The 20,614-nt window shown below is 47.6% G+C and overlaps 1 protein-coding gene across 6 annotated transcripts in view; it reads right to left on the bottom strand.

Moving 5' to 3' along the window:
• Positions 1-20,614, bottom strand: part of CAPN5 (calpain 5) — a 124,832-nt gene that overhangs the window by 81,277 nt on the left and 22,941 nt on the right. For 5 of the 6 annotated variants that reach the window (XM_084842450.1, XM_084842455.1, XM_084842451.1 and 2 more), the window contains exon 2: positions 13,593-13,769. In XM_084842450.1, coding sequence (XP_084698576.1) covers positions 13,593-13,769 — 177 coding nt within the window. Of the gene's footprint in view, positions 1-13,592; positions 13,770-20,614 lie in introns of those variants that run through there. The other variant, XM_084842458.1, reaches the window with a different exon arrangement.

The following is a 20,614-nucleotide window of genomic DNA, read 5'->3' as shown; positions in this document are numbered from 1 at the left end:
CGCCCCTGCTTTTCCCACTGAAAATTCCTTTCCCAAGCTACTATTTGCCAGAAATAGCAGATTTGAGGTGGGGGGAGGTGGGGGGATGTCAGCAGGAAACCATCATGGGGAAAGGGTTAAAACCCACCCCACCCAGGGTGGCCGCTTGTGAAATCCCCCTCACCCCAAGAGGAAACGTACCGCCACAAATGGGACAGAGGAGGAGACCAATGTGCATAAAACTTGCAAATGCTGATGCAAATTTAGAAATAATAATCATAATTTAAATAGAAATACTACATCGTGTGGAAGACGGTGACCAGGTGATCTCTGTGCCTTGCTCAGTCTGCTGTCCAGGGGCTGTTGATGGGTGACTTTCAAGGCCCTGCTCATCTTCCCGACGTGCTTTATCTTTCAGCTAGAATTGGAGCGGACAGCCCTTCCAACAGAAGATGCCTTCAAGAGCCCTTCGAACAGAGGACTATGTAAAAGATATTGTAGAGCTGGAAAAGGTGCAGAAAAGGGCAACTAAATGATCCAGGGGCTGGAGCATCTCCCCTAGGAGAGAAGGTTACGACAGCTGGGATTGTTTAGCTTTGAAAAAAGGAGGGTAAGGGGAGACAGGACAGAGGCCTGCAAAATTATGCATGGTGTGGAGAATATGGATAGGGAGACATTTTTCTCCCTCTCTCATAATATTAGAACCCAGTGGGGTCATCCCATGAAGCTGATTGGTGGGAGATTCAGGGCAGACAAAAGGACGTCCTTCACACAGTACAGAGTTAAACTATGGAATTTGCTACCACAGGAAGTAGTGATGGCCACCAGTTTGGATGGCTTTAAAAGGAGGTTAGACAAATTCCTGGAGGAAAAGGCTATCAGTGGCTACTAGTTTTGATGGCTCTGTGTTACCTCCGGTACCAGAGGCAGTGAGCCTATGTACACCAGTTGCTGGGGAACATGGGTGGGAGGGTGCTGTTGCGCTCATGCCCCATTTGTGGGCTCTTGGTCGACAGCTGGTCAGCCACTGTGTGAACAGAAAGCTGGACCAGATGGACCCTTGGTGTGATCCAGCCCGGCTCTTCTTATGTTCCTAGGGGACACATGCCACACCCCTGTCCTAATCTGGATTGGGGTACTGCTGTGGCTGCTACAAGTCACTTCGTTGTTGTTCTTAAGAGGAGAACATTCCTCTCAATTACAAGATGCAAAGAAAGTAGCTCATATCACATCTACTTAGATCCTTAAGAGTTGTTCAAAGCTTCCTGACCCCCTTAATAGCAGCTGCATTTAACTGCTTTTTACTGCTCCATGCATTAAGAGAATATTGGGCAGTAAATCTTAGGTGACAGGTTTGCTAGGACAAAGAAAGGCTAAATTTATAGCCTGGCCAAACAACAGCAGAAGATGCCGGGAGTTTTCCATCACCATATAAAAGCCAGGATCAAAGAGCCTCATTGGAAATTAAGAGTGAGTGGTGAAGTGGCCAAGTTTCAGGATGACACAAAGTTATTTAGGGTTGTGTGAAGCCAGGTGGACTTGCTAAGACTCCTGAAAGGTCACTCTAGACTGGGCGAATGAGCAAGAAAAGGGCAAAAGTGAGGTTCTGAGTGCATAAGTGGAGCAACAGAATACATACATCCAAACTTCACATATACAGGTTGCACTCTCCCTGAAGGAGCAGGTGCTTAGCTTGGGTGTTCTCCTAGATCCATTCCTGTCACTGCAGCCCCAGGTAGACTCCGTGGCCTGGAGTGCTTGGCGCCAGCTTTGGCTGATCCACCAGCTATGGCCTTTCCTGGACAGGGATAACCTAGCCACAGTAACGCATGCACTGGTGACTTTCCGATTAGACTACTGCAATGCGCTTTACGTGGGGCTGCCCATGAAGACAAGTTGGAAGTTGCAGCTAGTGCAAAATGCAGCAGCTAGACTGTTGACCGGAACATCTTGTAAAAATCATATAACACCAGTTTTAAAGGAATTGCACTGGCTGCCAATACGCTTCTGGTCAGAATTCAAGGTGCTGGTGATGACATTTAAAGCCCTAAGCAGCTTGAGACCTCAATATTTGAGGCAGCGCCTCTCCCTATATATGCCTGCCCGAGGATTGAGATCTGTTGGAGGGGCCCTCCTCTGTGTCCCACCAGTGTGAGACATACACTATGGTGGGACATGGGAGAGGGCCTTCTCTGCTGTGGCCCCCCAGTTGTGGAATGCCCTCTCCTTGGAGGCTCAATTGGCGCAGATGTTGATTTCATTTTGACACCAAGTTAAAACATGGCTTTTCACCAAAGCCTTTGAGGGTGAATTGAATTCCCTAAAGTTGCACACTGTTTTAACTGTTTTAACTGTTTTAGATTTTCTAATTGTTATTAGCTTGTTTAATGGTTTAATATGCTTTTAGCTGTTTAAATTATTTATTTACCGCCCAGAGTGCTTCGGCTATTGGGCGGTATAGAAATAAATAAATAAATAAATAATTGTTTTATACTGTTCAAGTTGATTTTATCTGTACACCACCCTGAGATCTTAATGATATAGGGTGGAATATAAATGTTTTAAATGAACAAACAAACAAACAAATAAATATACTGATGAGGTCTGAACTAGACAGTGACTACAGGCCAAATTAAATGCATATATGTTTATGCTCAACTGTTTTGCTATAGAGTGGAGAGGGGTTTACTTTTCATATTCACTGGAGCGTGTAGGGGAAGAAAGTGAATCCCATCCACTCACCCAACTTACCATGCTCCATGGCTTTAAGCTGTTTGGTCCTACCATGGGACTGATCCTGGAAATGAGCCAGGCAGAGGAAACAGAGCTTAATGCACCAAGTGCAGAGAGGTGGGCTGGGTTTCCTTGCCCTCCCCCACACTCCATTTAGTTTAAGTTGGAGAGCATATCCCCCACCCCACCCCACCTTCTGCTTTGTAACCAAACAGGCCCGGGCGTGGTCAATACACGCGTGCACGTCTTGTCTTGCTCCCTCCAACTAGGAAAGGTTTTCAGGGCTGTGGCTTCACGTCTCAATGCAAAAAGGCAACTCAAATGTGCCCTGGTGGCGAAAAACCAAAGTTCCATTTGAAGGACAGGAAAGAAGATGGCAAAATGTACTGGGGCCAAAAGCAAAGAGCCCAAACATCAAAGGTAGTTCAATCTTTTAGCTTGGGGGGTGGGGAGACACTCCAAAACCAGGCAACCACTAAAGCATCTACGGTTTGGGGGGGGAGCCAAGGGAAGGGGGCGCGGTGATCTGGTCCTGGACTGGGACCCCAGGTGGGCCTGATCTTCTGCACCCCTGCTGTAGATGGAGCTTGAGAGGAGAGGTTACCCTAAAAGGCACACAGTGTCAGGCTATTCACAATACAGCATCGTGCACCCAACTAGCACGGACCCCTGAATGATCCTGAACAGCCTTGGCTGAAAGTCCTATAAGATGCCTGTTATTAATTGGTGGAGGTGGGGGAAAGAAGGGAAGAAGAGAAGGGAGAACACACAAAGAAAACAGGAGGCTTGGCGGGTACATAATGCTGCCTAGTTATGGAATAAAATCTAAACTGTTTTACAGGCCATCTCCACATGGCCCTTGAGTGAACCCGTTATCTCCTTCTAGCATCGAACACAAGTCTGCATCATGCCTTTGGCTGTGTAAAGCAACCGGCTTTGTATATCAAGCGAGAGCTCTGCCAAACCTCTGCAGGTCTCCCCTCTTGGCCTGGCTCCCCTCTTGCATTCCACCCCCCTATCCTTACATCAAAGGGTATTCTCAAAGCGGGAAAACATTCAGAGGTCCAGCAGACAAATTCTATGCTAGGAGGTCAAAAAGAACACAAAATATTCATGGAGAAAACATTGTGTGATGTAAGCCCCAAGCCAAACTGTGTGTATGGTAGGACTCCACTGGGTGCATAGGATGCAATACTGCATGGGCAAACGGCAAGTTTGGGATGTGTACTTTTATTTTTTATCTGCAACCTCAAGCCAGATGCAAAATATGGGCTCCTTGAGCCAATTACCTCCTGCACCCCTGAACTACACACAGCGATAACCTGAATATGCAAATACAAGTCTACATCCAAGGCTCAAAGTACACAGCAGTGCAGTTTGCATGTAATGGCAGTTCCTGAATCCAGGAACTCTGGGTTGTTTAGGGGTTAAACAACCCAGAGTTAATCCAACAGTCGCTGATTAAATTAAATAAGTTGGGTTAAATTCTGGGTTTGGACATCACGGTAACAACCTAGGAATGGGGTGTTCCTGGGTTGCTGATTGAAAGCGAAAGAGATGAGCACGCAGGAGGCAGCACTCACTTTGCTCAGCCATGGCAATTCCTGGGTTAAACAACCCAGGAATTGCTGGTACATGTGAACTGGGTCACTAGCATATTAAGCACACATGTGCTTAATGCTGGCTTCTTCTTGATCTGCATCAGGACCATGTTATGTGGGAAGTGGGTTTTCTAACTCTTTCCTCCTTATCCCACCTCCCCACCAAAAATCCTCCCAACAGCCATTTGCCCCCAAGGGTACTACCATTTGTAGTAAACAAATAGCAGCTTTGGAGACAAATAGCTCCGTGGTTCCTTACTGCACGGGCCCCCTCTCCAAATGACTTCACACCCTGAGCACCATAGTTCCCAAGAACTTGCTGTGAGAGCAGCCTTCCCCACGTTGGCTCTCACCAGATGTTTGGGACTATGACTCCCATCAGCCCCAACAGGGCTGATGGGGGTTGTAGGCCAAAAACATCTGGAGGGGGCCAGGTTGGGAAAGGCTGTGTTAGAGGAGGGAAACTTAATATTTCAATCATACTTTTAAGCTGCAATCCTATGCCCACTTACCTGGGAGTAAGCTCCCATTGCACTCAATGGGAGTTAGTTCTGATTAATTTAATAAAATGCACAGGACTGCACAGTTATTAAATCATAGATCCTGATTATCTTTCCGGGGGGGGAGGAGTGAGATGGCTCCTCCTCCCAGCTCCGCACTAGTAAAACTGCTCAATGGATCAGTTTTGAGGCAACATAAATGATTATTCCTGCAGAGGCCGGGCATGCCTGCACAAGCCTCTAGCCACGAGATCGGAGACGAGCACGAAATGTCGTGGCAGGCAGGGTCCTCATGACTACACACCAAGGCCAAACTTTGTGGATCTCTGCCTGGTGCCATATTGCCAACAGTGGGATCACAGGGACTAGAAGCTTAACGAGAGATTTCCGTTCTGGTATTAATCTACCCGCTGGGCCATGTAGCCATTCACTGTTAAATATTTCAGTGCCAATTCTCTGCATCATTTGCAATGAGCTACAGATCCCAGGCCAGACTTTCATCACCTACTTTTGCTCAGTGGAGAGTGACAGTGAAGAAGAGGGAGACAAGCTCTGGTGCTCGAGAATTTTTTTTTTATTGCGCTCAGTGCGTTTTGGAATGCTTCCTTCCTCAGGAGCGTATACAAGCCGTTTGATCTCTTGCTCTGAAATACACGAATGTTCTTCCTTCTGGATACTTGCAAACACTATAGCTGAAGTCTGTTGCTCTCACCTTCAACTACAGACTTCAACTATAGCGTTCGCAAGTATCCCAAAGGAAGAACAGTCATGTATTTCACAGCAAGAGCTCAAAAGGCTTGCACACGCTCCTGAGGAAGGAAGCATTCCAAAACACATCAAGCGCACTAAATTTTGTTTTCTCGAGCGCCAGAACTTCTCTCCCCCTTCTTCACCGTCATTCACGGTGCTCTTTCCCACGTCACTTCTGCTTACTCAGTGGAGAGTGAGCAAGAATTCAAGCATCTGCCCTACATAAGAATATAAGAAAAGCAATGCTGAGAGCCAGTGTGGTGTGGTGTAGTGGCTAGAGTGTTGGACTGGGAGTTGGGAGATCCAGGTTCTAGTCCCCACTTGGCCATGAAGCTCACTGGGTGACTTTGGGCCAGTCACTGACTCTCAGCCTCACCTACCTCACAGGGTTGTTGTGAGGATAAAATGGAGTGGAGGAGGATCGTGTCCACTGCCTTGGACTCGTTGGAGGGAAAGGCAAGATAGAAATGTAACATGTAAATAAATGCTGGATCAGACCAAAGGCCCATCCAGTCCAGCATTCTGTTCACAGTGGCCAACCAGGTGACTATGGGAAGCCAACGAGCAGGACATGAATGCCGCAACAGTAGTTGCAGCACACCCCCACCCCCCAGCCCATGTTCCCCAGCAAATGGTATACAAATGCCTTAAGTTCAGCTAGTCATATTTTGGAAAGGAGAGAACCAAAACAAAAACACGCTGGGCTGACAATCAAAGGAACCATCACATTTCCACCAAACACGTTTGCTCAAGAATTTGCTGTCCATCAGCTTCCAGTATGGATCAGAGATGCTGATCCACACGGAAAACATTAGAAGAAGTTGTGACAGAATTTAAACAGCTATTCTTTCCATAAAATCTTTTACAAGAAAACACCCTTCCCTGGTGCACTGACCATAGCTGAGTGGTAGAACACCTGCTTTGTATGCAGAAGGTTCCGGGTTGAGTCCCCGATGTTTCCAGTTAAAAAAGATCAGCTAGTGGGCAATGGCCGAGGCCGCTGCCAATAAAATGATACAAGACTGGGCTGGACGAACAAACTGACCTTGTCTAAAGCTGCTCTCTGTGTTGAGAGTACTGATTAAATCAGTGGAGACTGGTGGCTCCGATGTCAGGTTTGAGTCAGAACCAGTCAGAACTCTAAAGGAGCTATCCAAGGTGCTTTGCACCTTGGATAGCTCCTTTAGAGTTCTGACTGGTTCTGACTCAAACCCAAAGCAGATTCACCACCCCACTGACATCACAGCCACCAGCCTTCACTGGATGAAATAAAGAAGGAAGTTACAAATATTACACACACACATTCACGCCCGCCCACGAACACATGCACAGAGGCCATAAATACGTTACCTGTGCAAGAATGTGGCATGCCGCACCTCAATGGTCAGTTTTATCAGCCCGCCCTTTGTCTGTGCTACCTTCACGCGGGTTTAACAGGACTTTCAGCATACCTGAGAGGAAAGAGCCTACAGAAACCTACGAAACTTGGCTGATTAAAAGCACACACACACACAAACCCCCCAAAACCTGTTTTCAGCCTGTGGCGAGGAGCAAAAACACACCCCAGAGCTCAAGTTTCTATAGCTGTTGGAGGAAGGTGGCTCCGTAAGCGCCAAAGGAGCAGAAGGTAGTTGTCAGGCTTATGGGATCTACTTTGGGGGGGGGGGGAAATTTCCAGAGGGGAGCCATGTTCATCTGTTGCAGCAAATACATGAAAGGGTCCTGTGGCACCTTAAAGGCTAATGCCGTAATATATCTATTAGTCTTTAAGGTGCTGCAAGACTTTTCCTTGTGTTTTTGGTGGTGATTTTATGTTACAACGCTGATGGTGCAAAAAGACATACATGAAAGAACTAAAGGATTCTGAGCCCAGAAATTTGTGTTGCATACCAGGACTGAACGGAGCCTTCTTTTCCTCCAGGGCCCTTCCTCAAAACCCTCTCCAAGACTTTGCCGGCACCTTCTTTGACCAGGGGATCCCCAAACCCAACACAGTAAAACTTCTCTGGAAGGGAAAGCTGCCATTAAGAATGGAAGAAGAGTCTTTCTCCACAGCTACAACGCACTGGCCCCTCCAGTCAAAACTGACACAAAAATAAATGCGATCACTCGCGGCCTTCTCTTCTCTCATTGCTCATGCTTGCCCTCCTCCCTTCCCTCACCAAATCAGACAATTGCTTCATTATCCTCCTTGAAATTCAAGAGCTTTTTGTCTGGAGGAACTGCAGCTAAGGCACGGCGAGTGCGGGGGAAGAAGGGGCAAAGAGATTTCTCTTCAGAAATATACTATTATATAGCCCTCCAGAAAGAGGAGTAACTCGGATATTAAAATGAATGCATTAAGATTGTCTGGGGACATGCACGGGATGCCAAATGCCCCATCTTAGGAAGATGGAATTGGAATGTGGAAACTGGGGAGTTCTGTTTTGTCACTCATCCTTACAGGCTGCCTGGACACATGAGAAGTGACCTCCTATGGTTATGATCTGTTATTATACCCACATCCTGGACGGGCAGGAGAGCTGGAGCAGCTCTCCAAAACATAACACTACAGCACATTGCAAAAGTTCGAAAAAGAGTCACAGGAATTCTTCAGTCGTCCTGAGAACAAGGTCAGCATTGTACCCATATTGCAGATTGCAGGACCGAGGCGGAGAGAATGGAGGCTTGCCTAAAGCTGCTGTTGCAGTCTGAAGTAGGAACAACTAGTCCAAGGATGGTGTTTGGGCTCTCACCATTTTGAGGTCCAGATGTCCATCAGAAAAAGCAGAAAAGTATCTCATAAGCCAGACTTCTCCAACCTGATGCCTTCCAGGTGTGTTGGACTACAAATCCCATCAGTCCCTGTGTTGAGGTGATGGGAGTTGTGGTCCTAACCGTGGAGCACCCTGTTGGGGAAGGTGCCATACGCCATGGCAAGAAAACAAAGAAAAGAAAGCAACGAAGCTCATAATATATCTGACTCGGCACCAAATGACAGTGTATTAAATTTGGATGCCAGTGAAGAGAAGAGACCATAGGATTGGAATGAACACATTTTTACTAGTTACAAAATGTCTTGAGGAAGACAAGAATCAAGCCTCAAAAGAGAGCTTGTAGAACTTAAGATGCAGGAGACGATTGTAAAAACCACCACCATGACACGCAATGGAGCAAAGCGGGAAGCAAGTCGATTTAACTCCTCACTCAAGTAGAAACAAGAATGCTCAGGGTTGCCAACTGGACCGGAAAAAGTGGCCTTTCTGGGGTTTGCCCCAACACGGTTGCCAGAAAAACAACTGTCCTTTTCCAGCCTCTGCTGCAGCAAAGGTACCCACGGTATGTGCCTCTGCTATGCATGTAGGCATATTATCATCATCACCACCACCACCACCACCATTATCATTAGTATTATTTATTATATTTCTATACCGCCCCATAGCCAAAGCTCTCTGGGCGGTTCACAAAGATGAAAAACCATTAAAATACATCATATAAAGTGTAAAACCATTTACATAAAAACATTTAAACAGACAGCACACACACAGACCACATATATCTAAGAAACAAATTTAAACACCTTTAAGCATATGAGGAACTGGGTACCCCTGTTTGTGCTTAGAATTACTGGACACAGATCTCACTGCCGCTGTTTGTGCTTCGGGGCTGCCCTGAAGGCTTACATCTGACAATCCTTGGTCAGAAAACTACACTAATAAAATGGAACGGAAATAAAAAACAAGAATGGGTCTGTTGTTACTTAGAATTCTCTGCCATGGACGCACCGGCCAGCGCTCAGCCATCCCCAGCTGTGAAATGGGGATGCACGCCTTCTGGAATCTTTTACCACTTCTTCAGTACATACTTTAGTCCCCGCTTGGCCCACTTGGAATCCAGATGCTCTGGATCTTTGCTCTGCTGCTGAGCTCCCTGGAACATTGGGATTCAGAAGCAGGCAGCGCTGGAGAACGCTGCAGAATTATCCCCAACATCTTGAGCCGCTGGAGGAGCAGGGGGGACCGAGTTACGTGCAGTCAGGATGGAAACTGGGACAAATAACAAAGGGCACCATCCTATGCATGTTTAGACAGAAAAAAGGCCTACAACTCCCAGCATGCCCCAGCCAGTTGTAGGCCTTTTTTCTGTCTAAACATGCATAGGATTGTGCCTTAAATGATATTAAATCAATACTCCACAAAAGGGCTTCTGATTGTCTGAATAAGGGGTGTGGAACCTCAGCCCAGGGGTGAAGTCTGGCCCTCCAGGGGGCCAAATCCCAGAAGGCCACAACACTTCCCTTGGCCCCACCGCCTTACCCAAACAACCCATGCTTTCATGGTTTCCCAACTTTTCTGCAGCATTCCCCCCTCTCCCGCCCTGCCAATTCTAAAAGGTTGTAATTATAACTGTGCACAAAGGGCCTCTCAAAATTCTCCAGCCTATTTGTGGGCAGAGAAATTGGGGGGGGGGGGCAATTTCACCGAATTTCTCCTAGGGGAGGAGAAATTCTCCCATAGTTTCTCACAGATAGGGCTCACTATTGGCAGGGGTTGTGCCACAGGCCCTTTCTTTTTGCCTAAGGGTTTTGAGTTTGTTGCACTGCTTCTGTAGGTGGCAATACCATCACCTGTGGTGAGGCTTTCACTTTTCTGAGGCAAAATTTTGAATTTCCTTTGGTGGTATTTTTGAGCTTGCCTAATCACGGCGAGGTGGCTGAGGGCACTGTGTGTGTTTTCTCTCCCTATTACACATCTGTCCATTGTTCTGCAGCCTCCCAGGCCACCTGCAATTCCTGAACTGAAAAAGCCCCATGGGAGGAATTGCCTCACAAGGTCTTCCTCATGCTGGCTTTAACTGAAGTGCGGGATGCCGAGGAGGCTACAGGCTGCCATGGAGATTACTCTCCAATGACAGGACACTTGTGCACGCTCCTAAGTAAGGTAAGCACAAGAACCCCAAACCCAACCCATGAGAAATTTCTCTGAAATGTCTCCTCTTTTGCAAGCCATTTCTTTTCTATCAAATTGAATGCCAAGGTTGGCCGTAGAATCCCTGTCCAGATGTCTGGAGACGGTGAGTGGCTGGATGGGGAGGAATAAGCTGAAGCTGAACCCTGACAAGACCAAGGTACTTTTGGTGGGAGACAAGAGGAGGCTGGGGATGTTGACCTGGTGTTGAATGGGGTATGGCTACCCTTGAAAGACCAGGTCCGCAGCCTGGGGGTCATTTTGGACTCCCAGCTGTCCATGGAGGCTCAGGTGTCAGCTGTGAGCCGGACAGCGCTGTATCAACTCCATCTGATACGGCGGCTGCGCCCCTTCCTTCCTGACCATCTGCTCCCATCGGTAGTACATGCCCTGGTCTCCTCTCGTTTAGACTACTGTAATGCGCTCTACGTGGGGTTACCCTTGAAGACGGTTCGGAAGCTGCAGCTGGTACAGAACGCGGCGGCTCGCCTGATTAAAGGCAGCCGCCGGCGAAATCACATCACTCCAGTGCTGAAGGAGTTGCACTGGTTACCAGTTGTTTTCCGGGCCAAATTCAAGGTGTTGGTTTTGACCTTTAAAACCCTATATGGTTCCAGCCCAGCCTATCTTAAGGAGCGCCTCCAGCAACACCAGACAGGCCGCTTAACAATATCAGCCTCGGATGGCCTTCTCTCTGTCCCATCAGCCAGGACAGCTAGACTGGTGGGGATGAGGGAGAGGGCCTTTTCTGTGGTGGCCCCCACTCTGTGGAACTCCCTCCCTAGGGAACTCCATCATGCCCCCTCTTTAATGAGCTTCCGTCGTGCATTAAAAACGTGGTTGTTCAGGCAGGCATTTGGGGTGGGTTAGGGTATTTAAAAAAAAATTTTATGGTAGAATTTTATTGTTTTAAATTGTTTTATGGTATGTTGTACATCGCCCAGAGTGGCTGGGTGACCAGCCAGATGGGCGATTAATAAATTCAATAATAAAATAAAATAAATAAAATGAGAGTGGTTGAAAAAAATGTGGGAGAAATTTTCAGCACAGCACTAATTGCAATCTCTCTCCTAAGGCTTAGTTATGGGCAGTAAGGGAGCTTGAAGCTAAAACAGGCTGATCCCTTTGGTATTTGTGACCAGCCCCTTCTGCCTTTGGCCCCATCTGCTACTTGAACATAGCCCATGAGAGCTGCTCTGAAACGGAATTTGGCCCTCGGACTGAAAGAGGTTCTGCGCCCCAGGTCTACATTATGGACTAACCATTCCTCCTCCTAGCAGCTGAAAAATGTGTCTTGGAGAGCAGTGGATTCCAAACTTTCTGCAGGTAAAGGACCTTTCCCACATCATCAACTGAAGGAAACATCCCTGCACATTTTGAAAACTAGAGCAGATTTGGGGAAGGGGTGGGACATGTTCCAAAGAGCTCACACAAGTTCACATGGAATGTCTGCTGAGTGTCACGTTCCTACGTCCTCTCCCTCCGCAATCAACACACTCCAGGAAACAACGCTTCCCGCCAACAATGCTTTATTAGTAAACAACTAGCTTCTTTACAAATGCAGATTCTAGGAAACTCTCAGACTGCATAGAACCAGCTTATCCACACGTCTACAAATATCAAGAGAGGAGACGAAGTGGAAGTTAGAGAAGCTGCCAGCAGCCTGGGCATGAACTTTATGGCCAGCCTTGCTTCGCAGGGATGCCCCTCCCTTAGGGTGGCTCCCTCCTCCATTGGCTATGAGTGGCCAACCAGGCAGAGCGTCTGAGCCCTGCCCCTAACTTTTCCTGCTTCGCTCTGCGACGGTCCCTAGCATCCCTCAAGTCATGCCCCTCGCCCTCCTCCTCTGAAACTTGAGTTCTCATGGTGGAGGAATGGGGGAGCCATTCAGGCTGGGCCATCTGTGTGTCAAGGTCTTGAGAAAAAAGTCTCGTGTATCTGGGCTCACTAGGGAGGTGCCTCCCTCTGTTCTTGCCGTTCCCATTCTGATTCCGAATCTGAGCTGCCAGACATCTCCACATGCTCAGATTCATTCCTGACATCGAGTTGGTAGTTCCACACAAAGTTACACCCGAGAATATATCCACTGCAGCTGTGCAGTGTTGCTACAAGGCTGGGCTAGCTTTCACAGAGTTTGTGCTGGGCCAGGGAGTAGCCAAGAAGCCAGTGGAGGGATTTCAAGGAGAGGTGTCGTATGGCTAGAGCAGGATTGGGATGTGTGCAAATTCCGCTCCGTCTGATATTTTTTGTGGATTTCTCCAATCCTCACCACCCGTAAATGGACCGGGTGCAATTTGCATCTGGAAAGCCGTACATTTCCAGACTTGAGATGCATTCTGCAGACCAGGAAAAATGCATCCAGAAGAACGTGTACATTTGAAAAGTGTGCTTGTTTTAAAAATGCGTGAAAATATGCTTTAATCAACGGGTGGTTGTGGACCAAAAAATGCACACAAAAATGCACTCATCTTTTGTAAAAAGTACGCCCCCCCAAATCCATATCAACTCATCTGTATGGAATTGGCATGGAACAGACTTGAAGGTGTGGATTCATCTGCACAGTATACGTCAAGGTATGGATTCCTCTGCATGGAACCTGCATGGATCATCTGCATCACAAATGATCCATGCCGGTTCATGACCATGGCAATGGATGATCCATCAATCATCTGCATGGTTAAATGCACTATGGAACCAGCATGAATCATTCATCGGCATGGTATCCATCAAGGTATGGATTCATCTGTGTGGAACCGGCATGGAACAACGTTGAATGTGGAAAAAGGTCGAAGTCCACAGAAACAGACTTAACGGATCCGCCCATAACGAGAGCAGGAGAAAGTCCAAGACAGAGCACTCTTTGTGAAGATAAGACAAAGAATGCCCATGGCACTACCACCACCTACCACAGCATAGGCAGCCTTGCTCAAGAGGCCATTCTGGCTGGATACTGGGAGTTGCAGTCCAACACATCTCCACCCACCCCCGCCAAATTGGGGAAGGGTGGCCAATGCTTTCAAGTTCATCACTGGTCACCAAAACAACAAGAAAGCATGGCCAGAATTTACAATCCATCCACTCACCTTCGGCCGCTTCCACTGCACACCCTGAATCCGTGACTTGTAGAAGAGGGAATCGTCACTGGCTGGGAAGAGCGGGTCCTCAAAGAGCACTTTCTTCCGCTGGCAGTCCCTCTTCAAGGCAGAGTAGTGCTGGTTCTCGTATGGCTTCACCGACGAGAACATCCTGCCTGGCAGCCACTAGAGGGACAGAAGCAAGAGGGATGCCGCCCTTTGGTTAAGAGTCAGATCAGAAGCTCGGCACAAGGTCTGAGCGGTCACAGCTCAGCAGAAAAGCACCCGGTTTGCACACATGAGGTCCGGCCCCTGCCAACTGCAGTTAAAAGGGGTCTTGGAGGGCAGGGCTGGAGCATCTGCCAGAGGCATTCAGGAGCTGCTGCCAGCCAAAATATAGCCCCAGTGGTACAGCTAGGTAATTTTAGTCCCAGGACTTCATGGCTTTATGGGGCCCCCATTTAGACAGCCACATGAATGACTGCACCATTCCATGCTTTACAACTGCTTCTACATTCCTGATATGTAAGAGCAAAACAATTTTTTTTCACAATTTCCAAAATTTCAATTTCCAAAATTTCAAATTTCAAATTTCACAATTTCAAACTTCACATGTAAGAGCAAAAAACAAAACCATTTGCCAAAGCTAATTAAAAAGAAATATTCTGAGCATCTGCAGGTTCACATTACAGCACAATCATGACTACAGGAATAAAATGGAGTTTGTTCTCAAGGCAGAGAACCAGGGAGCAAGTAGGCAGGGGCATCGACCACTCCTCTTTCTCATCACCACCACTGCCTGGGCCAGAGTGAGAGGCAGGTGAACAAGCAGGGTGAAGAGAAGGAGCAAGTCCAGGAGGCTCTTGGCAGTGGGCCCCTGCTGGGGTGTGGGCCCTCAGCAGCTGCCCAATCATGCTTGCCCTTGACACCAGCCATCAGGACAATCAAGGCTGACTATACAAAGAGAGAGAAAGAAGAGAAAAGCCAAAAGTGAGTATGTTCCACTGAGAAAGCGGATGAAATGCAGCCTAACATGGCCCAGATTTAGATATTCGGCTCTGCACAGAAGACATCAGGATTCAGTAGCAATTCTTGAACATGCTGGTCTTTTTCTTTCTTTTTTTAATTAAAAAGGATTCCTGGATCTGAGCCATGGACTTCCTGATTAATTACTTTGTCTCCATAGCAGCTGGCAGTACAGGCACAGACATGCCTTGACCCAGCCCAGAGGAAATCATAATTCCCCCCAATCACAGGGGAATGGGCCCATGGGGTGGGGGGAGAATCGGAAGAACTGTGATTTCTCCATCTGTACAAGCCAGTTCAGACTTCACCTGGCCTCCTGTGGCTTCTTGTCCGTGCTTCTGCACAGTCATTCTCTCCCATTCAAACGGGGGGAGACAGAATTCTATCGAGTGCACAGAGAGTGCAGATCTACACGGCAATCTTCTGTATCATTTTGGGGGCAGTTTACCTGGGCAGGCTTCCTCAAAAGAATCCTGGGAAACGTCGTTTGGTGAAGGGGCCGAGATCACCGGCCCCACTCACAGAATTGCGGTTCTTAGGATCATCTGCAGCAGTGGAGGCGGGTGGCTCTGATGTCAGTGGGGCGGTGAGTCCACTCCGGGTTTCAGTCAGAACTCTAAAGGAGCTCTCCACCTTGGAGAGCTCCTTTAGAGTTCTGACTAAAACCCGGGGCGGATTCACCACCCCACTGACATTGGAGCCACCCGCCTCCACTGCTCTGCAGGGAATGAATTTTAATAGAGTTGCCATCCTCTTCAAAGCCCTAACCCCAAGATGGGAAGGGCAGAGCCTGGGCGTCAGAGGGTGGCGGATCAGAGGAGGGCGCCTGGTGTGGGCAGGAGATGCCCCCCTAAACGGCCAGGTGCCAATGAGCGTGTCTGGTGCCTGAGAGGTAGACACTTGCTCAACAAGGGGTGTGTACATTTATACGTATTTTCTGCAATGTGTGCACCTGCACACCTCTCTGGGTGTGCGCAGCTGCAAACAGGAGTGCCAGCAGCCTGTGTTAAAAAACCGGAATTCTTTATCAGGAAAATCCTAAACCTTTTCTTGAGCAGGTTTTCCCATTAAAGGCAACCTAAAAATAATTTCAAATAAACAGTAAATAAAACAAATAACAATTAAGCCGATGTGCTTTAAAAAAAAGTTGTAAGCTCCTTGGGGCAGGTACCTGTCCTTTTATACTTTGCAACGCACCACACAAGGGTGACAGCACTACGTTTTGCTTATTCTGCGTAAGTTGTTGTGCTGCTGCAAGTTGCAAGGAGGGGTGGGAAGTTACCTAGACAGGGCCCCGAAGTTCTGCCTCCCAGCTCTGCCAGGTATTGCCTTCAGGCAATAGATCTTTTGGCCTACCACTCCCATCATTTCCCACCAATGCTTATGCTGGCTAGGGCTGATGGGAGTTGTAGGCCAAAAAATCTGGAGGGCCACAAATGGCCCGCCACCGCCTTAATGGCTAGAAATGTGTGTCCTCATGACATAAGGCTGAAGGGCTAGGCACTTATTTTAAAAACAAGGACTGAGATATCTATCTATCCATCTATGTTAGGATGCTGTATTCTGTCCCAGATACCAAGTCCTGCAATTGCTTTGCACTGAACAGTACACACAGAATCCCTGCCTGTGTGTCTAGAAGACAAATTCCCAAGCTGGATGGACAGACAGAGTATTCCATTGATTGATTGATTGATTGATTGATGGATGGATGGATGGATTTAAAGTGGTAAGTCCCAAAGTTAACCCCGGGCAAAGGTTGTGTACGACTGCCTCTCTCTTGCTCCCAGGAAATACCCTTAGGAGCAGAAAGCAGGCCTCGCTTTCTGCTCCTGTACGAGGCAGGGGACCTGTACTGGCTGGCAGGGAAACACGACCCATCCTCTTCCACTCATCTTCTGATGCAAAGGGAGGCCAAGCAAAGGGAGGCCAAGCATACCAAAGTGACCACAGGGAGGGAGAACTGGGCTGAGGGACAATGTACCCTTTGGGCCCAAGCCCAGTTCACCTCCCCACAATCAAGGGTGGTTTGGGGGGTAATCACCTGCAAAGCTACAACAAGAGGGTGGAAATGGGCTCGGAAGAAGCTTTCTCAGAGGACAAATCCCCCCCCCCCGCATTTACCTTTGATGCACAGGAAAGGAAAAAAGGAGGGACACACAAAGCAATAAAGAGCCTTTTGCTTCTATGCCAGGAGTGGGAAACTGGTGGCCCTCCAGATGTTTTGGCCTACAACTCCCATCAGCCCTAGCCAATGGTGAGGGATCATGGGAATTGGAGACCAAAACATCTGGAGGGTTGTAAGTTGCCCAACTCCTGCCTAGGTCTTCCTTACAACTTCTTGAAGGTTTACCCCAATTTTGGGCTAAACCAGGGATGTGGAACCTCCGCCCCATAGGCCAGAACTGGCCCTCGAGGGTTCCCCATTTAACCCACAAGCTTCTTTTGCTCTTATTGCCATAAGTGATTGGAGATAAGAAGGTATTTAAAAGGCAATTAACCTTTAAATCTCTGCAAAGAACTGAGCTGTGCATTTTGCAGGCATGACAGCCGTCGCACGCAATCGAGGTGTACATTTGGCAGGCGTGAGAGCCATTGCACACAATTGGGGTGTACATGTAGCAGGCATGAAAGCTTTTGCACTGGGGCTAAACAACCGTCAGCTATGTAGCATCCACAAAATGAGGAACTTGAGCACGCTCCGGGAGAGAGCGGAGGACAGGAAGGCCTGGCGTGCTATGGTGCATGGGGCCACGAAGAGTCGGACACGACTGAACGACTGAACAACAAACATGCACAGCTCCTTAAAAGCGATCCAGATTGCTGTATGGACTGACCCAATACTAATATAATCACCATGCCGTTTGCAAGTGTCTGGTGCAAAAATAAAAATCCTCCACCTTGAAGCACCCACTTCAACGTGAGTGAGTATTGCTCAGGATACATTGCTGAGAAGCACTGGCCTAAGAGGAAAAAAGGCAGGAATCACTGAATCATAGAATAGTAGGGTTGGAAGGGGCCTACAAGACCGTCGCGTCCAACCCTCTACTCAGTGCAGGAATCCAAGTCAGAGCATCCCTGACAGATGGCTGTCCAGCCTCGTCTTGAATGCCTCCCGTGTGGGAGAGCCCGCCACCTCCCTAGGGAATGGGTTCTATTGCTGTATTGCTCTAACAGTCAGGAAGTTTTTCCTGATGTTCAGCCAGAAGTGATACACAAATTGGTTTGGAGACACCCTGTGAGCAAGAGAGCAGAAAGGACTTTGTTAGCTGTGGGCTGACGATTTGGATGAAATCTGAAATTCAAGTATCGAACTGAACCAAACCAGCCAACTGAATATCCGGTCTAAGAATTAGATGCCCTCTATCAAGAAGTTAGTATTTGGAGCACTAAAAGCTATTCACTTTCCATCCATTTCCATAGAAATAAGCTGCAGTTTTCATTAACCTTCCATTTCCAAACCTGAAAAGGGCTTATTGTATGACTCTGTGTTTCACAAAGAGAAAAAAAAATGAATTGCAAATTTGACGAGCAGGAACCATACAGCTAATCCAAGAGTTCACAGGAGAGAAAAAGAAAGGGAAAAGTACTCCAAACAGCAGAAACAGTAGTGCTTGGAAAACGCTTTGGAAGCTTTTATTAAGGCAGTTTGCACAGGGCTTAAGTGAATACAGATTTTACAACTGGAAAAGTAAAAAAAAAATCCTGGTCAGATTTGCTTTCTTGTCTATTAAGGCTCCTGATCATTTGAATACTGCACTGCTAAGCAGAAAACTATGTTAGAAAGAACTCTGAAGTTATAAAAATTAAGGGCACGATCCTATGCATGTCTAGACAGAAAAAAGTCCTACAACTCACAGCATGCCTCATTTTTCTCCTTCTCCATAATGCTAGAACCCAAGGGGTCATCCCATGAAGCTGATTGGTGGGAGACTCAGGACAGTTTAAAGGAAGTCCCTCTTCACCCAGCACAGTGTTAAGCTCTGGAATTCACTTCTACAAGATGTAGTGATGGCCACCAACTTGGATGGTTTTAAAAGGGGATTGCACAAATTGATGGAAGATAAGGCTATCATTGGCTACTACTTCTGATGGCTCTATGCTACCTCCCAGTATCAGAAGCAGTATGCCTATGTGCACCAGTTGCTGGGGAACATTGGCAGGGGGGTCCTATTTGGCCTACTTGTGGATTCATGTCCTAACCTGTGAGCTTCTCACAAGTTCCCACAAGCAGCTGGCCACTGTGTGAACAGAATTCTGGACTAGAAAGGCCTTCGGTGTGATCCAGCAGGGCTCTTCTTTAGTTCTTACGTTAACCTTCTAAGTCAGCGGTGTCGAATTTTTTTCAGCCTGAGGGGTGAACTCAATTTCGGAGAAGCTCTCCAGTGATGGATGGGGCCAAAAGTGAAAAGAGCGGGGCTAAAATACCAGCCAGTGTATTTTGGTTAGAATGTTGGATTGGGACTCGGGAGATCCGGGTTCTAGTCCCCACTCAGCCATGAAGCTCACTGGGTGACATTTGTCCAAAGTCACACTCCCCACAAATCTATAAATGGGCATTCTCCTGTTAATAGTTTTGACCACCAGCCTAGGGTAACTTTTCCAGTGTGGTGTAATGGCTAGAGTGTTGGACTGGGAGTCAGGAGATCCGGGTTCTAGTCCCCACTCAGCCATGGAAGCTCACTGGGTGACTTTGGGCCAGTCACAGACTGTCAGCCCAACCCACCTCACAGGGTTGTTGTTGTGAGGACAAAATGGAAGAGGGTTATGTAAGCCGCCTTGAGTTCCTTAAGGAGGAAAAAAGGCGGGATATAAATGAAATAAATAAATTATGCAGGAACAGACTGATGACATGCCAAGTTTCAACCCCTAGTCCTGTAATAGCTATCGTTCTCCAAAAGTTCTTTATTTCACCCTCCCATTAGTTTTGCCCCTTTACCTTTTCCCCCTAGGACTGCTGGCACTCCATCCTAGGGTTACCAAGTTGTGATCTCCAAAAGACTCAGTCATGAGGTGGAGCTGGTTCACGAAAGACTGGTCAATGAAAAAATCCTACTAATTGCAGAATTCTAGGGTTTTTTTTAGTGGAAAACCTGCATTTGAATATGAAGGACCACTCTATGTCTCTTTCAGCATCTAGCACAATGTTTGTGCAAAATCCTTGATACACGTGTCCCATTTCTGCCCACCCCTCCCAATGTCCAATATCCCAAGGCTTCTGACCACAAAAGCTTCCATCTTAACCACAATAGCGAATCCAACCACCATAGTCAGGAGCAGTAGCACTCCCTTCTAATAGCCAACTCAGACGGTGAGTGCCGACAGGATAAGAGCCCAAAGGAGGGCTGGCTGAAAAACAAGAGGGAGGTATTGGCATGCTTGGAGGGGACCTCAATGCTTGCAGAAGTACATTAAGCATCTTTGACAAACAAAAGAACGAAAGCTAAAGTGGCAACACCCCCACACTGTCCAATGAAGACCGCATATAGAATGTTGAATATTAACTGGAGACGAACCACAGAAAAGCAGGGCTGAGGTGTGCAGAAAATGGAACATCCTCCTCAAGTTCTTTACAACTTATACTATCTTTGAGGAGAGCATTGCCGACTGACTACAATCTGACACACATGGCTGGCGCACTCCTGTTAGGAGGCGTTTACTTCCAAATGGTAGATGCTGGAAGACAAATAGGACATAATTGTTGTCTTCATGCCCTGCTTATGAAGTTTCCAGAGCAGCCAGCTGGCTACTTTTGGAAATGGAATGCTGGACCTTTGGCCTGATCGAGGAGCCCCACAAGCAGAAATGCATCATGTATCAAGTTACACACGTAGAACTAAGGCCACACTGACACAGAGATCTTTGGCTTGCTTCTCCGCTTGTTTTTTCTGCTGGAACCACCACCCTTCGTTCACTCACTTTTTTACAGGACGCCCACACAACCGCTGTTCAGTAACTGCATTCGAGCACAGTCTTCCCCAGCTATGCTGGCTGGGGGATGCTGGGAG

The sequence above is a fragment of the Heloderma suspectum genome, chromosome 3 (assembly GCF_057233095.1).
Source record: "Heloderma suspectum isolate Gila_16-S chromosome 3, 16-S_ref, whole genome shotgun sequence".
Lineage (NCBI taxonomy): Eukaryota > Metazoa > Chordata > Lepidosauria > Squamata > Helodermatidae > Heloderma > Heloderma suspectum.
The sequence above is the reverse complement of the archived record's forward strand: the minus strand, read 5'-3'. Positions and strand labels throughout refer to the sequence as shown.